Here is a 21,704-nt window from a genome sequence, read left to right as displayed (position 1 = left end):
GGACTTACTAAAGAACGCAAAGCATAAAAAAATCAGGACATTTAGAGGGCAGCACCTAGTCAGTTTGAAATCTAGACTCCTCGTGTAAAATGGTGAAAAAGGACTCCTGGACCCTAGAACCTTAGACTAAAAAACCATAGGTTTAAAGACTTTAAATTCCCTAAAATTTTATGAATGATATATATTATTAAACTGATAACAACTTGATAATCTATAATATACACATCCCTAAATAATAAATAATATAGATAATTAACTTGTTATCATTTATGATGACACAGTTGAAATAATAGTCATTAGAATTTTACAGAACATAAATTACCATATTTTTCTGGAATAGCAACATTTAAAAGTCCAAGTCCATGAGCTTTCTTGAATAAATCCCATGGGAACTAAAAAAAAGCAATACAAACATAGATCAGGGTACACATTTAAAAAAATACGACACATAAATGTGTCATACAAAGCACACAAACATGTTGACTCATACCATCCACATCCCATCTAAAATTATGCTTAAAACAAGTTAAAAAGATCTGATCGACTATTTAATGGCTAAATGTTTTACATGGGAGTTAGTTAAGTTGATTTCAAAAAAGATTAAAAATAAACATACTTCCATTGTTTTATCATAGTGAGCAGCCGTAGGGATAATTTCTTCAGCAGTAAATTTTCTTGCAAGTTGCTCAATTGCCTTCTCATCATCATTTAGTTCTAATATACATATCAAAGAATTGAAAAAAAATTTTACAACTTATTCATGTTAAACTGTTTTAATTGTTCAAATAAGAAAAATTATATTATAAAAGTTTTACCGAAATTCAAACCAGTCAATGTTCGAGAAGTCTAAATATATAAACAATTATTATAAAAACATACTATAGAAGGAAAGTCTGTGTAGCTTAACCTAATGTAAGCAGTAAGAAAAAAGAAAAAAACCTGTTTAAAATGTTCCTTTGTTTGATAACTTACATTTTCAAATTTTTTTTTGCTACTGGGATAAACAGATCTACCCAATGACTCTTTATGCTTTAAGAGTTTAGTTGCTCTAATACATAATAAATATCATACATACATTTATAGGCTATTATGTTATCAAAATAAATCTTACGAATCTTAAAAAGTAAAATCCATATTTATTTTTTATAGAACTGTTGGGTGTGATTATAATTTATACTTACTCAAATCAAGTATTATTTAAAAAAATGGTTCAGTTGCAAGGAGTGATAAAAAAAATTTCAGAGGGTTTAGAAATGTCGAGAGCAATAGCCTTAACCTCTCCACATCTATCTAATGCATGATAAAACCTATCAGTTATTACCGTTAACAAATCAGCAGTAGAATAAGAAGTTCAAAATCGATATTATTTATCAGAAAGTTATTAGATTCAAGATTATTAGGCTGTTTTTTATTTAAAACCTTGTTTTAAATAAAATAAAAAAATAAAATAAAAAATGACTTATAATAAAAGAATTTAATAATAAATAATGATGTTAAAATCACAAGGAGCTTATTAGCTCCTTGTGATTTTAACATCATTATTTATTATTAATTTCTTTTTTTTATTAAAGGTCATTAACTTTTTTAACTACTACAATAAAATAAATTATCGCAAAACCTAGAAGTGTTATTTTCTAAATTTTCATAAAAATGATTTTTTTTCTTTTAAAAAGTTTTTAACAAACAAAAAATATTGCTTGTTGCAAAGAAAAAAAACTCAAGTTAAATACCAGCACATTTTTTTGTGACAAACGAAGATTTAAATCTTTGTTTGTTGCAAAAAGTACCAACTATTAAAAAATACATACTGTTGTGCTTTCACTTGCCTCAAGGCAACAAAGTTAAACGTACATTTTATGAATATTTTTGATGCAGTGTTATAAGTTATAACATATTTACAAGGAATTTTTACTTTTTTGTAAAAAATAGAAAGCGAAGAAGAAAAATCAGAAAAAAATCTATTTTTTTTTATTTAATAACTTTTTATTCAAAATTCTTTCTAAATTATGAGGAAATTTCTGCTTTCACTTTTTTGATATCGCACAATCTGTTAATTATATAAGGCTGATGTAACTTTTATAAAATATTATTTTTCTAAACCACTATTTTTCGCAAAATAAAACTTATAAATATAAACGAAGACATTGCAAGATTTATATTGCTTCAAGCTTAAATTCAAGCAAAAAAATTAATACTAGAGTTATATCCATGCAAGAAGTTTTTTTTTTATTTAAAAAAAAAAAAACTATTTATAAGATAGTATCTTTAAAAGTTTGAAATAATGTTTTTTCATTTTATTGATAAAATCAGTCATTATAACAAAACCAGACTTGTGGAGCCGAGCTGGAGCTGCTGGTTTTTAATAGAGCCCGAGCCGCAAAAATCAAGCGGCTCTCAGCTCCTGTGATATTTTAAAGGAATATAATGTATGTTTTTTTTTAATGCAGACAAATTTTTTTCATTCATTGTTTAACTAATTTGTTGAATGAATTATTTATTGAACTTTTTTATAAATATCTTTTCTAACAGTTACAGTCTTGCCAAAACGTAATAAAAATAAATATTTTAACATTTTAGTACTCAACAAAATCCTATCCTTTAATAGCATTTCTTAATATGCTTTACTAAGAAAAAAAACAAGTAAATTATATATGGAAACACTCTTACAGTATTACATATACTATTTTATATTACATTTTTATATTTATATTATACTGATAAATACTTGATGTGCGATTTTTATTTATTTAATGCCTCAGAATCTAGAGGTGGCATTGAACCACGCATCTCTAGATTCTGAGGCATTTGCACTAACCACAGAGCTACGTACGAGGGACGTACTAAAGACGTCTTTTAAACACCTTCAGAGCGTTTTGAACGTTTTGGATGTCTTTTGAATGTTCAAAAAATATCTTTTTTAGGTCTTATGCCTCTGGGTACCGAATTGGCATGTGACGTAAGAAAGACATTTTTTAAATGCCTTTTGAATGTTAAGGATGTCTTTTAAACGCCTTTTAAACGTTTTGGACGTCTTTAGAAAGTTCAAAAGATGTCTTTTTTAGCTACTATGCCTACTGTGTAGAATAAGAACTAAAATTAGAACTAAAAACTTAATTTTTGTGTTATAATATATATAAAAAAATGTATGTTTATCCAAAACATTTTTCTTTTCAAATGTAATATGTGTTAGTAGAGTAGTGATAGTAATACATTAACCTTGTAATTACGAAAATTGGTTAAAAATTAATTTCTGTAATTGGTTTGGATTTGGGTTGGCAAATGTGATCAAAAAAAAAATTGCCTAAAATTTGTGATTTTTGTTCATAAAGTACGGGAACCGGAGCCGAGCATTTCTTAGGACCCGGAGCCAAGCCGTAAAAAAAACTTTCGACTCCACAAGCCTGAACAAAACAAGATGATAAATAAAAACTGTTTCTTTTATTTCTTTTGTTAAGCAAAGTTTTTTTGTTTTCTTTTTTTTTCTTTTCCTAAACATTTTTGATCGAAAAGTTAAAATGGTAGTACCGTGATCACCTTGTTTCTCCGCGCAGTGGCCTAGTTTGTCAAGGTTTGTATTTTGGAGTTACAGAGTTGAGAGAGGGTTATAACCACAATTAAGTAGCCTCCTTGTTTGTAGTGGCCTTCTCGGCCTTGGGGAGGTGAATTAAAAAAAAAAACGGCACACCAGTTTATGCTTTAAAGCAAGACCTGCTTTAGCCTCTCCACATCTATCTAATGAAGGATAAAATGTATCAGTTATTACCGTTAATAAATCAGCAATAGAACGGGATCTAAATCCATATTGATTATCAGAAAATATGTTATTAGATTCAAGATGAGAGATTAAGTGTTTGTTAATAAAAGACAAAGTTTGTTAATTAAAGAAAAATTTGCTTATGATAGGAAAAAGACTAACGGGAGGGGAGTTAGATGAGTCAGATCGGTCTTCAAAATTTTTGAAAACAATGATAACAGATGCCACTTTCCAGCATTTATTGTTGTTCAAAAGGGTATGCTACAATACTTTTAAGTCATGTAAAAGCTTTGGATTTTGGGTTTTGCTTTGGTAACTGAAAACTCTTATACTACTTTTCTGATAGACCAAGACTGTGGTCAATGTCAAAATTTGAAGTTGCTTTTTGTTAGGAACTTAAAAACTTTTTTTCATGCATTTAACAAGGAAATCTAGGTTGCTACCTTTAGTTTGAATCTTCTTTAGAACTTCAATGTTGTTTGTTGCAGCAAGATTGGATTCAGTGACATCAAAAATAGATGGAAGTTTATTAATAACGCTTCGCTTCCAACAAGGCTGCAAGCAAACACTATAAGATTTGGAAGTTACTGGAAGAGAAAAGATGAAGTTTATAGAGCAAGATAATTATTGACAGACAACTTAAAAGATTGCAAATTATATGAATCAGGATGAAGGGAGCCAACTTCAAAGAGCTGTATTCGAGGAAAAAAACTAGACGAATAAGAGTTTTTGGAGCACTTAGGAACAGTCACAGAAAAAGGATGAGACTTAATTAAATGACAAGTAACACAGGAATGAAATTTAGTAGATGGCACAAGAGATGCTAGCTCTTTAGAGCAGTGCCCGTTAAAGTATTTGTAGAAAAGAGAAAGAGAAGCAACCTTACAATGGTGTGATTATGGTTGGAGGTTGGCTGCAAGAGCAGGTCCAACTATGTTTACTATGCGTTTTTGCACCTTGTCTAAAAGAGAAAGGGCATCATTAAAAGATCCGCTCCAGATATGGGAAAAGTATTTGATACAAGGATGGATTTGAGATTTATAGAGATAGAGAATAGAATCCAAAGTAAGAAAGTGTCGAGCTCGATAGAGAGATGCAACCTTAGCAGATGCTAATTTTGCAACAGATTTGATATATGGTTTCCAAGAATGATCAGAAGTAAAAGTTAATCCTAGACGATAAAGAGTGGATGACTCATCAAGTACATTACCATTCATAAATATAGGAAGATCTAATTTATTGCGATAAGGATTGGCTGAAAAAAATTGATTCTATCTGAATTAAAGTTCACTAGCCACTGTGAGTCCCATGCTGTAGCAGAAGTGAGATCCTTTTCAAGCAAAAATGCCCCCTCCAAGCAATCAGAGAGTGTTGGCTTCTTATCACGACAAGAATAAATGGTTGTATCATCAGCAAACAATGCTACCTTAGGTGTGAGAATATCTGGAAGATCGTTAATGTAAATTAAAAGGAGTATAGGGCCAAGGACAGAACCTTGAGGAACCTCTGAAGTTACAGAATAAGAAGAAGAGTGCTGTCCAATTAAGGATAACTTTTATACTACGCTTGGAAAAGCATACGCGAGAAAATCGAAATCCTTATTGATGATCAGAAAGTAAGTTATTAAATTCAAGATGAGAGATTAAGTTTTTGTTAATTAAAGATTTAAAAACCTTGCTTATTATAGGAAGAAGACTAATGGGATGGTAGTTAGACGAATCAGATTGCTCTCCAAAATTTTTGAAAATAGGGATAACAGATGCGGCTTTCCAGCAGACTGGAAAACAAGACTCTGATAAGCACTTGCTGAACAGTTTTGAAAGTATAGACGATAGTTCCAGAGAACACTTCTGCAAGACTATAACAGGCATGTTGTCCAGGCCACAAGCTGTAGAAGAGTCTAAGCAGAAAATCACTTTAGATACAGAAGCTGGAGTGATATGAATGTCAAGCAATGGATCAACCTGTTTTACGGCTATATCAGGTAGAACGCAACTAGTGGAATCAAGAGATAATATTGATGAAAAGTTCTTTGCAAATAATTCAGTTTTGTCTTTAAGAGAGGTGACAAAGTCTGAACCAAACAAGAGAGGTGGAATTACAGATTTACCCTTATTATTGATACTATTAAAGATTCTCCAGAAATCACGAGAGCCTAATTTTTGGATGAAATATGAGATTTAATGACCTGAGAATAGCAAGCTTTGGCGTTAGACAAAACTTTTTTACAATGGTTTCTAGCAATAGGAAACAGACGTCTGTTTTCTGAAGAATTATTTTGTTGATAGATATGAAAGTAACAGTTTCGATTGAAAATTGCAGCAGCACAATGTGAGGAAAACCATGGAGAAGAGTGAGGCTTGACCTGGAATCGTCGAGAAGGAATAAAAGATTCCATGCCAGCCTGAACCCACGAAGTTATGTAAGAAGCACATTTGTCAGCAGGAAGACGAAAGATTTCTACCCAAGGGCTATAACGAAGAAAATCACGGAAAGAGTCCCAGTCAGCTTTAAGGTAGTTGTAAGACGTACGGTGAAAGAGGGATTGTGATGATGAAGAATAAGATAATAGTTTTAGAGAGATCAAACCATGATCTGAAGCCCTAAAGGGTGAATGCAGAGAAACTGAGCACTGACTAGGATCAGAAACAAGACATAGATTAAGTAAAGAAGATAAATGATTCATGTTGTCTGGAAAGGAAGTTGGAAAGTTGACTATTTGAGTAAGAGATTAAAAAAGGCAAAAGTTGAGGGCCTTAACGCCAGCAGAGTCACTGACACTAAAGCCAAGCCACTCAGTGTGATAAGGATTAAAATCACCAACAATAACGATATTGGCTGATGAATAAAGAGAGAGAGCTCAGTCAACTAGATCAGAAATAATATCGAAAAGAATGCAGCATTGAGATGAAGGAGAGCGATATAGAACAAAGAGAAAAGCGATTGAGTGAAGTTGTGCTAAACAAAAGCACATAAAAGAATAGTCTGTGGATTCAAACCTAGTTAACCAACAAATGGGCGAATTCTTATGAATGTAAATACCCTGGCCAAGCATGTGACTATTGGGGTCTTTACGAATTAAAGGAAGATAACCATCAACACTAAGATCACAAGATGAGACAGCTGAACTCAAATTAGTCTCACAAAGAGCAAGTAGGTCTGGTGAACTTTACAAGAGATAAGAATCAACAGAAGAAAAGTTACTTTGAAGACCACGAATATTAGTGAATAATTGGTTTAGAGAAATTGGTGATGACGATGGTTTTTTGTGTTTTATAGTTTTTGGTTTTTTTAGTCATTTTAAATTTTTTATAGAACTTGACTGAAAGCATTGATAGTACTCAATACACTATTTTATAGTCCAAGCAATTGCCTCATTACTATTAATAAACCCTAAGCCCTAACAATGGGCTCCAAATGTGGCCTCAACAATGCACACTAAAAGTAGGAACAGGGACATTATCCATGCGCAACATGGCACTGTTTATACTTTGATATTTTTCAGCTGTTGATGGAATCAGCCTCTCTGAGATCTACCACATAGTTCAGGAAACCTGACTACCACCTGGCCTCAGAACCTGAGTTTTAAAACTGAGTTTTAGAGATGTACCCTCATTAGGAGATACAGTACAATCTCTCTAATTCGAATTTAACTGGGAAAAAAAAGTTTGAATTAGAGAGATTTTCAAATATAGAAAGTTGACTTTTTTTCAAATATTCTGGTCAAAGTAACGAATACAAATGAAACAAACAAACAAATAGTGGTTCTTAGGCCTAAATGCAATATATTATTGTGTGATTTAAACTTTTGCATTTTCAAAAAAAAGTCAGTAATTGTAGATTGTCTTTTTGAGGCTTTTAAATCCATTTCAATGACACGATTTATGTCTTTAAGAGCCTTCGTCAAATCATCTCCAAAGTTAGAATAAAGACTCTAATTCTCGAGTACAGTGACAGCATGCATCGTTTCATTCAGACTTGGTTTTGTAGCCTTGTCAGAAATACCAACGCACTCATCATTGGATTCCTCTTCAGTTTCGATAGCATCATGCTCAGAAACTTCTGCTATGATGTCCTCATCTGATGATTCGTTGGCAATGTAAACATCGGAATCTGTCTACTAACTCGTCGGCCTTGAGGTTAAAATCTGCATCGAATTTTGTTTTTAACAATTCGAGATCATCTCTTAAGTTTTCCATTACAGTCTCGTCTACATCTAAGCCATAGAAAGGGTCGTTATCATCATTTACATGCTTTTCCACTGCTTCTAATGATATTCCTGATTTTTTGAAACAATTTATGAAGGTTTGATCTGGAATGGAATTCCATGCTTTTATTAGCATAAACATAGCAGTTAAGATAGAAAACTTAAGTATCTTGTTCTCTTTTTCTGAGGCAGCAATTTGCTTTTTCACTGCAAGTGAGCGATATTTGGCTTTAAGAGACCGGATAACTCCTTGATCCATAGGTTGGATGATCGAAGTTGTATTCAGTGGAAGAAAGATAAGCTCCGCCCAATCAAGTTTCTGCATGTTAGGATGGGCAGAACAATTATCTACAATTAAAGCAATTTTCTTTTTCTGAAAATTAAACTTTAGGTCAATTTCTTTAACCCACTCCTCAAATAATTCTGCCGACATCCAATATTTTGGTTGGGCCCAATAACAACAACGAATATTTTTCACACCTTTAAAACATCTAGGAGACTTCAATTTTCCAATTACAAACATTGAGAGTCTTTCTCCTTTAACATTACCTGCGGCCATCCCAGTCAGGCGAACTTTACTATGCTTGCTTCCTATTCACTTTTCATTTTTTAAATGTAAACTTTTGCAAGTTTCCAAAATGTCTAATTCTGGAAAATATTTACTTTATTTTTTTAAAGCAATTAAAGAAAAAGCTGTAGAATAATCATATATTGTAAAGTCATTAATCATAAAAATTGGAGAGAATAAAATAAGAAATTAATTCACTTTTTCTTAAATTTGTCTAGCCATCCATCCAAAGTTTGAAAAATTCGAAGCTTAACTCTTTCACAAAATATAAAGCTTTTTCTTTTACCAGCAAACCACTGATTGGGACATTATCAGCTCTCATTCGTTTGAACCATTAAAGTACAGCTTTGTTGACTTGATAATACATATCAACTTTTACCCGTTTAGCCAAATTTCCTTGACGAAAAGCGCCAAAGATTTTATCTTTATTCTTTTTCCAGGTTGAAAGAGTGTTTGGTGGAATATCAAAGATTTTCGAAACTTCTTTATTTGTTTTTCCTTTCTCCAATTCCAGTAGAGCTTCGTATTTCAGCTTTAAATTGTTTTCTTTATGCAGTCTTTTTGATGCCATGATTTTTTTTAAACAGAAGGAAATAATTCACGCTAATTGTTTAACAAAAAATCAAAACGATCGAAATTTGAAAAAAGAGTTCGATGGTTAACAAGCTTTTTATACGACAAAAATTTAAAAAGTTCGATTTACAGAGAGAATCTTACTGACAGGTCTGAAAAATCCAATTGAATTGTAGAGGTTTTAGAATTATAGAGATTTGAATTATAGAAAGTTAAACAAAAAAGTTTCTTAACTGGATTTCATGGTGACTTTACATTTGGTCGAATTATAGAGGTTTTCGAATTAAGGAGATTCAAATTAGAGAGATTGTACTGTAATAGAATGATTTGCCTAGTCTAAAAACAGAGACACAAGCAAAACCCATGCATTGAGCCAAGAAGATCCAGCGTTCAACATCTTAAACTGGAAACAACGTATTAAAAAAACATCTACGCCAGCTTAATAGATGAGGAAGGGGTTCAAGGCTGGTCAACAGAATTATTGTGCTTACCCCTTTAGTCTTTGCTAGGAGACCTTCTACAAGACAGTAGCCGGATGCATTTAACATCTCCCCAAGATGAGTATTTTTAATGAGACACCATTTTTAAATGCTTGATGGTAAATTACTAAAACAATATTTTGTGTTGAAAAATATTTTTATAATATAAGGTAACTGAAAAATAGATAATCTAGGAATTTTAAATACTTTATTGATACTATAATTAATATAAGCTTATAAACATGTTATCATTTCAAATAAAACAAAGTTTTATTTGAAACGATAACATGTAAAACATGAAATTATGTATTTAAATTTTGTTGCAAAATACGTGTTTATTACTATTTCAAATAAAACAGGAAAGGTTATAAATAGATAATTTAGATAGCACTTGCATTCATACAAAACATTTAAAAGCGCAAAACTGATTCTTTTTTTTTTTTTTTTTAGATATAGTTGTCTAACAGCAATTTCTGTTAAAGTAAACTTATCTTTATTAATATCTTTATCTATTCAAATAGAATAATTTTTTTAACAAACATTTATTTATAATATAAAATTTTTTCTTTTTTCAAAGATGGATTTAATAGCAAAACTTTTTAAAATGATAACTTTTTATTACCATTTTTTATCATTTTGAAGGTATTTTGACCCAATAAAATGATCAGGATAACAAAATTGAGATTTCAACTTAAGGTATTTTTGAATTCCGTGGTTATATAGCAATTAAGAAATTTGATGGTCAGCGAAACAACCAATTATTAAATTGTAAACTAAATATATTTAATGTTAAATTGTTTTAATTTAAAAAATTATTTAATTTTACGAGCAACATTTTTTTAATACTTAAAATTAAAATAAAACATTAATTTTGAATTAAAAAAATATACTTTAGGATGTATCAATGTTTATGCAGTCCTGACACCAACCTGGCCCTGACCCTAGCTATTTTTTACCACACCCGGGCTTGTTCAAATTTTAACCCTGATCATTTACAAGTGGATAGCTAATCATGTGAAACTTTAATTGACATACCAGCAAATGAAGGTCATTCACAAAAAATTAACATTTTATCCTGTCTCAGCAATATATTTTCTGTCTCTAACATTCTCACCTCTCCTACTTAGAATATTGTTTGTTCAGGCTCAACAGGGAGAATAAAATACGTATCATGCAGTTTAAAAAAAGATGTAATAGTTTACAAGCAAATCATAGAGAATGTTGCTTGAGAAGTTTATTGACCCAAAACATTTTAAAAATATTATAAAACAAAAATATTTTATATTTCCACAACAAAGAAAAAATCTCTAGAAATAGGTATGCGGAAATCGCATTTTACAGAACAAAATTTTGTGCTAAAATTCTGTGCAACGTTTTCTAAACTTTTTTTTCAGGTAGCTTCAGATAAACATTTTTTAAACATGTTTTTTTTTTCAGAAACATAAAGTTAGATTATTTTTGAAAAAAATAATAGTTCAACTTCAATTTGACATTTATATGTGGTTGGTAAATATTGTATTGAATTTATTGATTTTAAAAATTAGGTTGTTCTCACATCGAATTATTGTTGAAGATATGCTCAGATAGTTTGCAAACCTATCCCAATAGTTTTTGATGCACATTTCCTATGTGCTTGCCAAATTTCATAATAAATAAAATAGTAGCAGATGGCCTAAAAAGTGTTGCACTTTTGGTACCTTTTGGTAATTTTTGTTTTCAGAATTTGTTAACAATGGATATGGGAGCGGATTTCTATAACTTTTTTTTATTTATTTAAAAAATTTTATTTAGATATCTGTTGATTTCTTACTTAATCACAAGTTTATAGTTAAATATTGTATGTTTAAAAAATTTGAATTTTATATTTAGATTTAACTTCATATTTAACTTTAAACATGCTAAAAAAAAAAATAGTAAATTTACTAAATGGTAAATTTAAATTCAGTGCATTTTAATATATTTACATTATATATATTTTAATATATTTACATTATATATATATATATATATATATATATATATATATATATATATATATATATATATATATATATATATATATATACATATATATATATATATACATATATATATATATATATATATATATATATATATATACACATATATATATATATATATACATATATATATATATATATATATATATATATACATAGATATATATATATGTGTGTGTATATATATATATATATATATATATATATACATATATATATATATAATATATATATATATATATATATATATATACATATACATATATATATATATATATATATATATATATATTTATTTATATGTATATATATATATATATATACATATATATATATATATACATATATATATATATATATATATATATATAATATATATATATATATATATATATATATATGTATGTATATATATATATATTGCATACAAATATCAAGATGTTGTGTTTTGACTGCTTATTTTATTATATTTTATATATTACAGTGTTTTTTTTTACAGCTGGTAAATTTCGATATAACATTCAAAATGATTTCAGATTTTTGTTTTTATTTTTTGACCATAGATAAAAATAAAGTTATATATCAATTGAGGATACTGTTTTTGATCATGTTGAATATATATAGTTAGTAAAAAACATTTAGAAAAGAATTCAAGCTTGTAAATATATTTTTCAGCTGCACTGTCCAAAAGTATCAAATTTTTTTGGGAGTATTTATACTTAAATCAATAAACTTAGAACCGATAACTAGTTTATGCTCTATTGATGATAAACTTATTAACATTTTATTAAAATTAACATTTCTGCTCGTCTTATTCTGGTAAAAGATCTCTAAAATTATCAATACAGGACATATTTTGCTCTTTAGGTAACCAAGACTCTCAAGAAAGTAGCATCAAGTGCAAGGTCTCACAAATATAGAAAATAAAAAGTTTCTGGGAATTTTTAGCGATCCCAATGAAAGATCATGTAATGCAACAATTTGTTATATTTTATGCAAATTAAGATAAAATAATAGAACTTTGGATTATCTTGATAGTAAATGTCGTATATCTAGAAAAAATGTAGGTTTGTGGTTTTTTAAATTGCCAATAAAAAAGGAACATTTCAAAAAAGCAGTTTAGCATATGCCAAAAAATGGATGAAAGAAAAAAAGAAAAGTTTGAACAAGAGTACTTGTACTAGGGTTGTTCATTGTTTTTTTTTCTTTTGTAATTCAAATTGCTATTGCGGAAGTTGTACATGCGCAAATTCACCTTCCATAACGCGGAAGGTGAACTTGTACATGTACAACTTAATTTAAAATGTATAACTGTAATTTAAAATAAATAATAATTCCATAATAATGCTGTACGAAAAGGAACTTGCTAAAAAAATCATTTCGAAAGAACACTTGCAAAACAGTTCCTTACAGAATGAGCAATTTGGAATGTGCAAATACAGAAAAGACCTAAAAGCATTCATGAAACTGTTATAAAAAAAATGTTATAATTTATTATTTAAATAACAATAATGTTGTTAAATGATTCTTCAATAATTTATACATATATATCTGGTATACATATAAATATATATATATATATATATAAATATATATATATATATATATATATATATATATATATATATATATATATATATATTTACACACACATTTTTCTCCCTTTGCCCCCTGTTGCTAAACCAGGCTTGGCCAGGAAGCGTGCGATTTCAAGTCTTTATATGATCACGCAAATAATATTTTGTTTTGATGATTTAACCACGGTTTTAAACAAATGTGCTGAAATAATTAGTTTTTAATTACTTTAAAAATAAATAATTTTGACACGTTTATCTTTACTAATGTTTTTTTATTAGCAAAATGCTTTTAAATAAAGTAGCTAATGATTTTAATTAAAGTATCATTGAAAGTTGTATAATTTTTTATTTATATTATTTAATTATATATGATTTTTTTATAAGTAAAACAAAAGTAAAAATTAAAAAAAAAAATTTTTATAAGCGACAACTTTAAACAGCGAAGGTCTCTTTAATAAACTTTATATTAGAATCAATAAAGTTTTTCCTTAGAAGAAGAAAAAAAAGACAAACTTTTTTGAAAGCCGTTTGAATTAAATAACTTAGATCTTTACTTATGTTTTTATATTATTGAAACGCATTTAAATAAAGTAACAAATCACTGCTAATAATTTTTTATAAAAACATTAATAAATAAGATATGTTTTTTTATATTTATTTAAGTATTTATTTTTTATTATAAATGTTTTTAAATTAAAAAAAATTATAACAATTTTTTAAATAAACGATTTAATTATTTTTACTTTTTTTACTTTTTGTGCGAAGAATTGTTAAGAATCTTTTTTTAAACTTTTAAATGTACGTGTTTATTAAACAATTGTCGGTTGTAAGTTGTTACTTTATATAAAAAGGGTTTCGCATAATATGAAATTTTAAAAACATTAGTAAAGATAAACGATTCAAAGTTATTTATTCCAAACGTAATTTAGATAATCTTATCGTTATAGTTTATTATTTATTTTAGTTAAGTTTTAATTTTATTTTTGCTATTTTAGTTTTAGTTAAGTTATTTTTAATTTGTTGTTCGCTATTTTTTTTACGAGTCAAGATTATTTAATTCTTATTCATTAAATGACATTTTAAAAAGTATATTTTATAAAAACCTTGGTTTATTTATAAAAGTTTACAACTGAAACTTATCAATATCATATAATAAATAGTATTTTAGTTAGTTAATTATAAGTGTTTGATTCATAAACATAATTAAATATATTTATTATGCTGTGTTTTGTAAGATTTTTTCCGATAAGAACTGTTTTGCAAGTTGCGGTGCAAAATAGTTTTGTTTCTAAAGAAATTTGGTTTTTTATCATAATTTCAAAAAATAAAACCTTAAAATGTTAATACGTTGCAATACTGAAAATAAAATGTTATTATAAACATTTTGGTATATAAAAAAATTTTTTTTTTACAATTATATTCGTTTGGCCAACAAACTTTCTTTATAGACTTCAAAACATGTCTTAGCAAAAGAGCTCATTTCACAAGTGCAGCTTCTGCAAGCGCTACTTTTGTATGTAGCAAAATAGTTTTATTTTGTAATTCGATTTGCAAAAAGCTACATTTTGTAATAAGCATTTGCAAAATGAACATCAGCAATTTTTTTTTGTTTCAAAAAATTCAGTATGAAAAAAAAAATTTCCTGATTCTCAATATCCTTCCAAAAGAATTTTATTTTTCCAGAATTGTACAAAATCTTTCGATTAACAACTCTAGCTTGTACTATCTTTTTTAAAAATTTAGTAATTATTTAAATTATCTAGCAATCAACTTGATAATTTAGATGACATAATGTTAAATAGAATTTTTGGACTTGCTATAACTATGCTATTAATGGTATAATAATAGTATTCTAACTCTAATGAATGGTGAGAGAAAAACAAAAATAAATTAATAGCGAAGACAGGGGTCTTGGCTAATGGAAATTCCATTAAAAAAAATTCAATTTATGGCTTCAAAAAGTCAAAAGCTAAATTCAAGTTTTATTTTGAAAGCTTTTCATTCAGCAATTTAATTTTTCATTTTTACAAAACTTTTTTGGAATTAAAATTTTTATTTTGAGGTATTCCATGAGGAAGTGGGACAGACATGTAACTCACCATCTCAGATTTTCTTCATACTTTATAAAAATGGTCACCTATATAACATAGAATACCTTGCAAAATTTTAGCACTGATATCTAATGGGTTTTGGAGATAGTGTTACTTTAAAATCAATATCTCCAAAACCCATTTTTTTGTTTGGCGGCCATTTTACTTTTTATTTTACAAGCTACTGTTTAACTAAACATGTGGTTAAGCTGAAAATTAGTACCAGTATAGTTTTTAGGACGAGGAACCAGAATATGGTATTTGTTTTCAATGAAAATATTTAGAACTATATCAATATGGGGATTGTACATCAACTATAGCTATTTTTGAAATTTTAACTAAGGCAGAAAGGAGGCCTGGTAGCCATGGTAGCATTAATTTTTTTAGAATTTTTTTTCGTTTTTAAAAAAAAAGATATATTAAAGAGTGTTTTGGTGCAAAATTTAGAGGTGGGTTTTTCGAAATTTTTTGTAAAAATATAAGAGTATTATGTGAAAAAATAAGTATTATAAGTCTGTATTCATGATTTCTTTTTAAAATAATTGACATTGACAATTTTCATTAGTCGTCAAAAAATATACAAAAGAAAACTCAATTAACCTATTATTTAAAGAAACTTTAATTCAAATAAATATTTCTTTTTTAAATAACCTTATGCTTTCTAATTAATGACATATTATGTCATCTTTTACTAAAACAAAAGAAACACTCAATATTAAAATGCTAAGGCTTAGTATTAGCCTGAAATTTTACCAGCTGTTGTTCTTTCTCTGTAGTTGATCATTAAAATAAAAAAACAAATTATAATCAAAAATTAAAAAATAATAATTATTTAATACTATACTTAAAAATACTAATGATAAAAGTTTTCTACATTTTAAATAAATGTATATATGTCTGTGTAATGATGAGTGTCATAGAATGGTGTACACTAAATCAATTGGATTGAAAGATTTATCAAGTTATTCAAAGAGAGATAGAAATTCATTATTATGGAAATCTGGGCAATTAATATTAAACTATAATGTTAAAATCTGCTCACATCATGAGCAATTTTTACTTTACCGGTTTGCCAACTCCCAAAATAATTGCATTGACCAATTTAAAAGGCATAAAACTAATATAAAAGGTAAACTTTTACGTTCTTAACTTATTGTGCTGTCTTTTTACAAAAAATACATCTAGTACACTTATTCGACTAGTTTGAATAATTTAAATTTTTTAATTTTATTTCTAAAATTATTAAATTATCTAAATTATTATTTCCTAATTTTGGTGAATTTTTTTTCATTTATAATATATTTATAGATGGTTTGCAAGAAATTGGTATTCAACTGGCAAGAGATATGTGTTCAATTAGTATGTAAACAACACCTGGTTTTAAAATGTGTCCTTCATATCAAAAAGAAGCGGTAAAAAAAAAAAAAGATTGGTCTACCTTAAAGGGCCACAATAGTGAATATAATTTTCTGGAACAAACATTTTTTGATCAAGATATATAAATTGCACAAGAAAAAAACTTATAAACACCAGTTTTGATAAATTAGATGTATCACCAGTAAAATTTTATGGGGTTCCACAACATGCTAAAATTTCTCTAGGGAAAAGATAATTAATGCAAGCTACTGATGTTATGTCAAAAAAGCTATCAGTTATCCTCAACCTTAATGTAATAGACCTGAAAAATAATGTTACTGAGGAGCCTAATGTTGCACATCAAAAGAAAGCTGAAGATCTAGATAAATTGATACTTTCAATGCAAAAAAAGCTGAAAACAGCAAACAGAAGAGAAAATACTTAGATTTTAACATTGGTTCCAGATTCATGGTCTTTAAGGAAAGCAGTTGAAGTATTCAATATTTCAAAGTCAACCAAAACTTAAATTTGAAAAAGGAATATTAACACTTCCAGAAAAAACTAACATTGTTAGAATTGAATCATAGATAAAGTGAAAGCTTCTATTGCATGTATCAAAGCGATTACTTCTTTGCAATTTAAAGAAATTATTTATTGAATTCAAACTAGAGCACCCTCAATCCAAAATAGGATTTTCTAAATTTGCTCAGTTAAAGCCAAAATGGTGTATTTATGCTGGTCAAAAAGGAACCCATGCTGTTTGTATATGTGCAATACACCAAAACCTAAAGCTTATGCTTAGCCCAGTTAAACTGGAAAAGATTTACTATGAACTTATTGAGAAGACTGTTTGTAGAAGAGAGTCAAGGGAATGCATGGTGCATAGATGTAATCGTTGCCCTGGAATTCAAAATATAATCAACTATATAACTGAAAATCTATTGCAAAATAAAGGATCATTTGAAGACAATGACAAAATTGATGAAAATGAAACAATTGAATACCAACAGTGGAGTACAACAGATAGAGCAGAGCCCTAAGTTACACATCTGCAATAAGCAAATTAATTGAAAGTCTGAGTGAAAAACTTGATAGCATAACATCTCATTCTTATATTGCTAAAGCACAAGGTAAATATTTAAATACATTAAAGTCATCTAAATACATTAAAGTCATTTAAATACATTAAAGTCATTTAAATACATTAAAGTCATCTATACCCATAAAGGAAATTATTGTTATGGTTGATTTTGCAGAAAACTTCAAATTTGTCATACAAGACGAAACCCAGAGTTACCACTGGAGCCAACAGCAATGCACACTACATCCTGTAGTTATTTATAACAAAAATGATGAGAGTGCCACTAAAAGTCAACCAACTTTTTTATGTTTTATATCTGATGACTTAACACATGATTTTGGATTTATTTATTGTATAGTAAAAAAAATTGTCCAATTTTTACAAGAAATGTTTTCAAAACCACAAAAATCCACTATTTCTCAGATGGTTGTGCTGGCCAGTACAAAAATTGCAAACATTTTTTAAATTTATGCCATCATGTTGAAGATTTTGGGATGCAATGTGAATGGAACTTCTTTGGAAAGTCACCATGTGATGGCATCAGTGGAACAGTTAAAAGACTTGTTTCAAGTGCTAGTCTTCAATGCCCAGTTGACTTTCAAGTTCAGAACGCTGAAGAAATGTTCAACTTTTTAAAAGATAACATATTTGGCATGCATTTCTTTTTTTAAAAAGGTAAAGATATTTTATTACTCCAAAAACCTTTAACTCTCCAATTGAAAAATGCAATTTTGCATTTTTCAATTGGAGAGTTAAAGGTTTTTGCATTTTTCAATTGGAGAGTTCAACAGGAGGAACTTAATCTAACATTCAACCTTACTGGCTCAATACAATGTCTTCAATGAACTATTGCAGGAAAATATTATATCTGCAAACATGATAGGCTTAACTGGGTTGGTTTGGTATTTGAAGTTGATGAAAGAAATTAAGACCTCCTTGTATAATTCATGCATCCTCATTTACCTAACACTTCATTACACTGGCCAAATAGAAATGATTGTTGTTGGGTTTTTAATTATGATAAAAAAAACCATTATCTTAAAGATAATGTTTTTTTTTTATCAGAACAGGGCGCATATACCAGATAGATGCAGATGATTTGGCCAAAATCCAACCTTTAAATTAACTCATATTACAATCATAGTTTTCTTTTATAAGCAATTTATGAATTAATCAGATGCAAGTTCTGGTCTTTTTGACTAGTTTCTGGTCATTGACTAGTTTTTTATTTAAAACTTATATTTATCTAATTTTTTAGACTTAATATATTACATTTATTATGAGTTTTTTATTTTAACTATTGATAATGTTTTTGTTTTTTTTTTATAATGGAAGTTTTCAAAATAAGTAATTTCTTAATAAGTATCATCCAAATGTACTTTTCATATTAATTCCTTTAATTATTTATAAGAATCCTCAAAAAACCTACCTTTCAATTTTGCACCAAAACACTCTTTAATATATCTACTTTAATAAAAACGAAAAAAAAATTCTAAAAAAATTAATGCTACCATGGTTATCAGGCAGGGTTCATGGCAGTTTTAGAAATCCATTTTCCCTGAGTTTTCCCTGATTTTCACCCAATTTCAAGTACTTTCTCCCTGAGTTCGGGTGATGAAAGTATATAATTTTCCTTGTTAAAGTTGAAGGATATAATACTTTTGCAACTGATTCCATGTTTCCCTAATATTTTTATTAGAATTTTTTAAGGAATTAAATACTTCTTAATTAATTGTTAGCAATCTGTTAAAGGAAGGTTTTTAAGTAACAAAAAGTAGTTTAATAAAGAAACAAAACCAATAAATATAAAAAATACATTTTCAAAAATAACAATTTGTATTTATCATATAATCTTATATAAAACTAAAAAACATTCCCTGAGTTTTCCCTGATTTTAAAGATTTTCAAAAAGAGTTCCCTGAATTTTCCAGGTATTACCTGATTTTTCAGAATTTAAAAACTTTTCCCTGGTTTTCCAGGATTTCCCTGAGTGCCATAAACCCAGCCAGGCCTCCTTTCCACCTTTGTTAAAATTTTAAAAACAGCTTTAGGTGAAGTACAGTCCCCACATTGATATAGTTCTAAATATTTTCAATAAAAACAAATATCATATTCTGATTCCTCGTCCTAAAGACTATACTGGTGCTGATTTTCAGCTTAATTACATGTTTAGTTGAGCAGCAATTTGTAAAACAAAAACTATAGTAATTCAAAATGGCCACCAAACAAAAAAAACTGCTAAAAATAGCTGATTTAAAATTAACAATATCTCCAAAACCCATTAGATATCAGTACTAAAATTTTTCAAGGTAGTCTATGTTATATAGGTGACCATTTTTACAAAGTATGAAGAAAATTTGAGATGGTGGGTTACAAACCATTAAAATTTGCCCCACTTTCTCAAGAAACTTCTCCCAATTTCTCAAGAAACTTTCTCAAGGAATACCTCATTTTCCTTTTTAGAGGTTAGTCGGAGGAGGAGAGTTCTGAAACACATCTGACCCTCCCCTAGCCCCCATCTAGCACAAGTAAGTGGATAGAACCAATATATCCACCGGTGGGTAGAAACCAATATAAATTAGTAGCCCAATGTTATAACCAGTTTCTTTAACAATTCCATATATCAAAAATTTGGTACTTAAAACCTCATAACTTTTTGTAGAATTGTTCGATTTTGATAATTTTTTCACCAATAAAATAATGTTGTTACAATGATGTATAACTGTTTAGTACTTGATCCATTTAAAATTTTCAATCCACATAGCTACCAGAATGTATAAATGAAATTAGAATTCTTAAAATAAATAGGACAAAGCTGCAACAAAAAACTAAAAAGATTGAAAAGAAACACAAAATTCAAATCAAAGAATTACAGGAGCAAATAAAATCAAATAGGAAGAGACCAAACATTTATTTGACCAAAATCATTATTTAACTGCTTTTATTTTAGAAGAAAAAGTTTGGAGTTTGTTCCATGTCTGGAAGTTAGGTATCAATCAATATATTTTCACTTTTATAATTACTGCATGTACTTCAAACATAAAGAAAGCAGCACATGTTTAAAATGCTCCTAAACAGCACAGCTATATATTTATTTGTATTTATTTTTTAATCAACATAAAGTTGGATATGGGGATCATTTTTTCTCATATAGATGATAGCATATTCTGTATATTCTATACAATATTGTTTAAAGTCCACTTTTTAAAATCAATTTTTTTATATGTATGCAACTTTTCCCTTGTAAAAGTTGCATACATGTTTACTTCTAGTTGGCCTAGGTCCTAGATTAGGATTATAAATTAGAATACAACTTTTTATTATAATTTCCTTTTTTTTTAACCATAAATATATAATTTACTACATATAATTGGTTTTTATTAATAAATAATAAAAAAAATATAGTTTTTTTCAAAAACAAAAAAGTCTAAAAAAAAGGGATAAACATAATAAAAATTTTATAACTATTAGGATTCAAACTTATCAAATATCAACAGTTTTGTTATTAAAAATCAACCTTACTTGATAAATCAATGGATTAATAAGTTTCTTAGCAGTTATGGATGATAGTCTTACACTTGATAGCATCTTATGATTCTTTGATTTTTTTTATTAGCAATTCAGTCTAAAAATATATATTACAGATAGTAAAAATATGATACAATCAGCATTAAATTGTAACTCAAAATAAATGTTTTCAATAATAAACAATTAATGAAGTGATATATCTCTTTTAACGATTTAATGTTTTTTATCGATAAAAAACAATAAAAGCAAATAATAGCAAAAACAAAAATATTTAAAAAGCCTGTTATACGACACTCATATTTTTGAATATTTATGATTTTATATATCTGTTTCCTTATTGAACAATCAAAAGTGCACTCACTAAAAGTTAAACTTTTTAAATCAAATATTAATTTGAAATTTTTGGTAAAAAAAAAAATATTTTCTTATAATGTAGAACTTAATAATAATTGATTTTTATAACAACATAT

At 27.8% G+C, this 21,704-nt stretch overlaps 1 protein-coding gene across 1 annotated transcript in view; it reads right to left on the bottom strand.

Moving 5' to 3' along the window:
* The window catches only part of LOC100201412 (medium-chain specific acyl-CoA dehydrogenase, mitochondrial), a 70,161-nt gene extending 48,823 nt beyond the window's left edge, over positions 1-21,338 (bottom strand). Inside the window, exons 1-4 of the mRNA XM_065807272.1 lie at positions 21,229-21,338; positions 816-846; positions 617-714; positions 323-392 (exon numbers count right to left, since the gene is read on the bottom strand). Coding sequence (XP_065663344.1) covers positions 323-392; positions 617-714; positions 816-846; positions 21,229-21,294 — 265 coding nt within the window. The 5' untranslated portion in view covers positions 21,295-21,338. The remainder of the gene's footprint in view (positions 1-322; positions 393-616; positions 715-815; positions 847-21,228) is intronic.
* Positions 21,339-21,704: the final 366 nt, after the last annotated feature.

The sequence above is a fragment of the Hydra vulgaris genome, chromosome 10, assembly GCF_038396675.1.
Source record: "Hydra vulgaris chromosome 10, alternate assembly HydraT2T_AEP".
Classification (NCBI taxonomy): Eukaryota; Metazoa; Cnidaria; class Hydrozoa; order Anthoathecata; family Hydridae; genus Hydra; species Hydra vulgaris.
The sequence above is the reverse complement of the archived record's forward strand: the minus strand, read 5'-3'. Positions and strand labels throughout refer to the sequence as shown.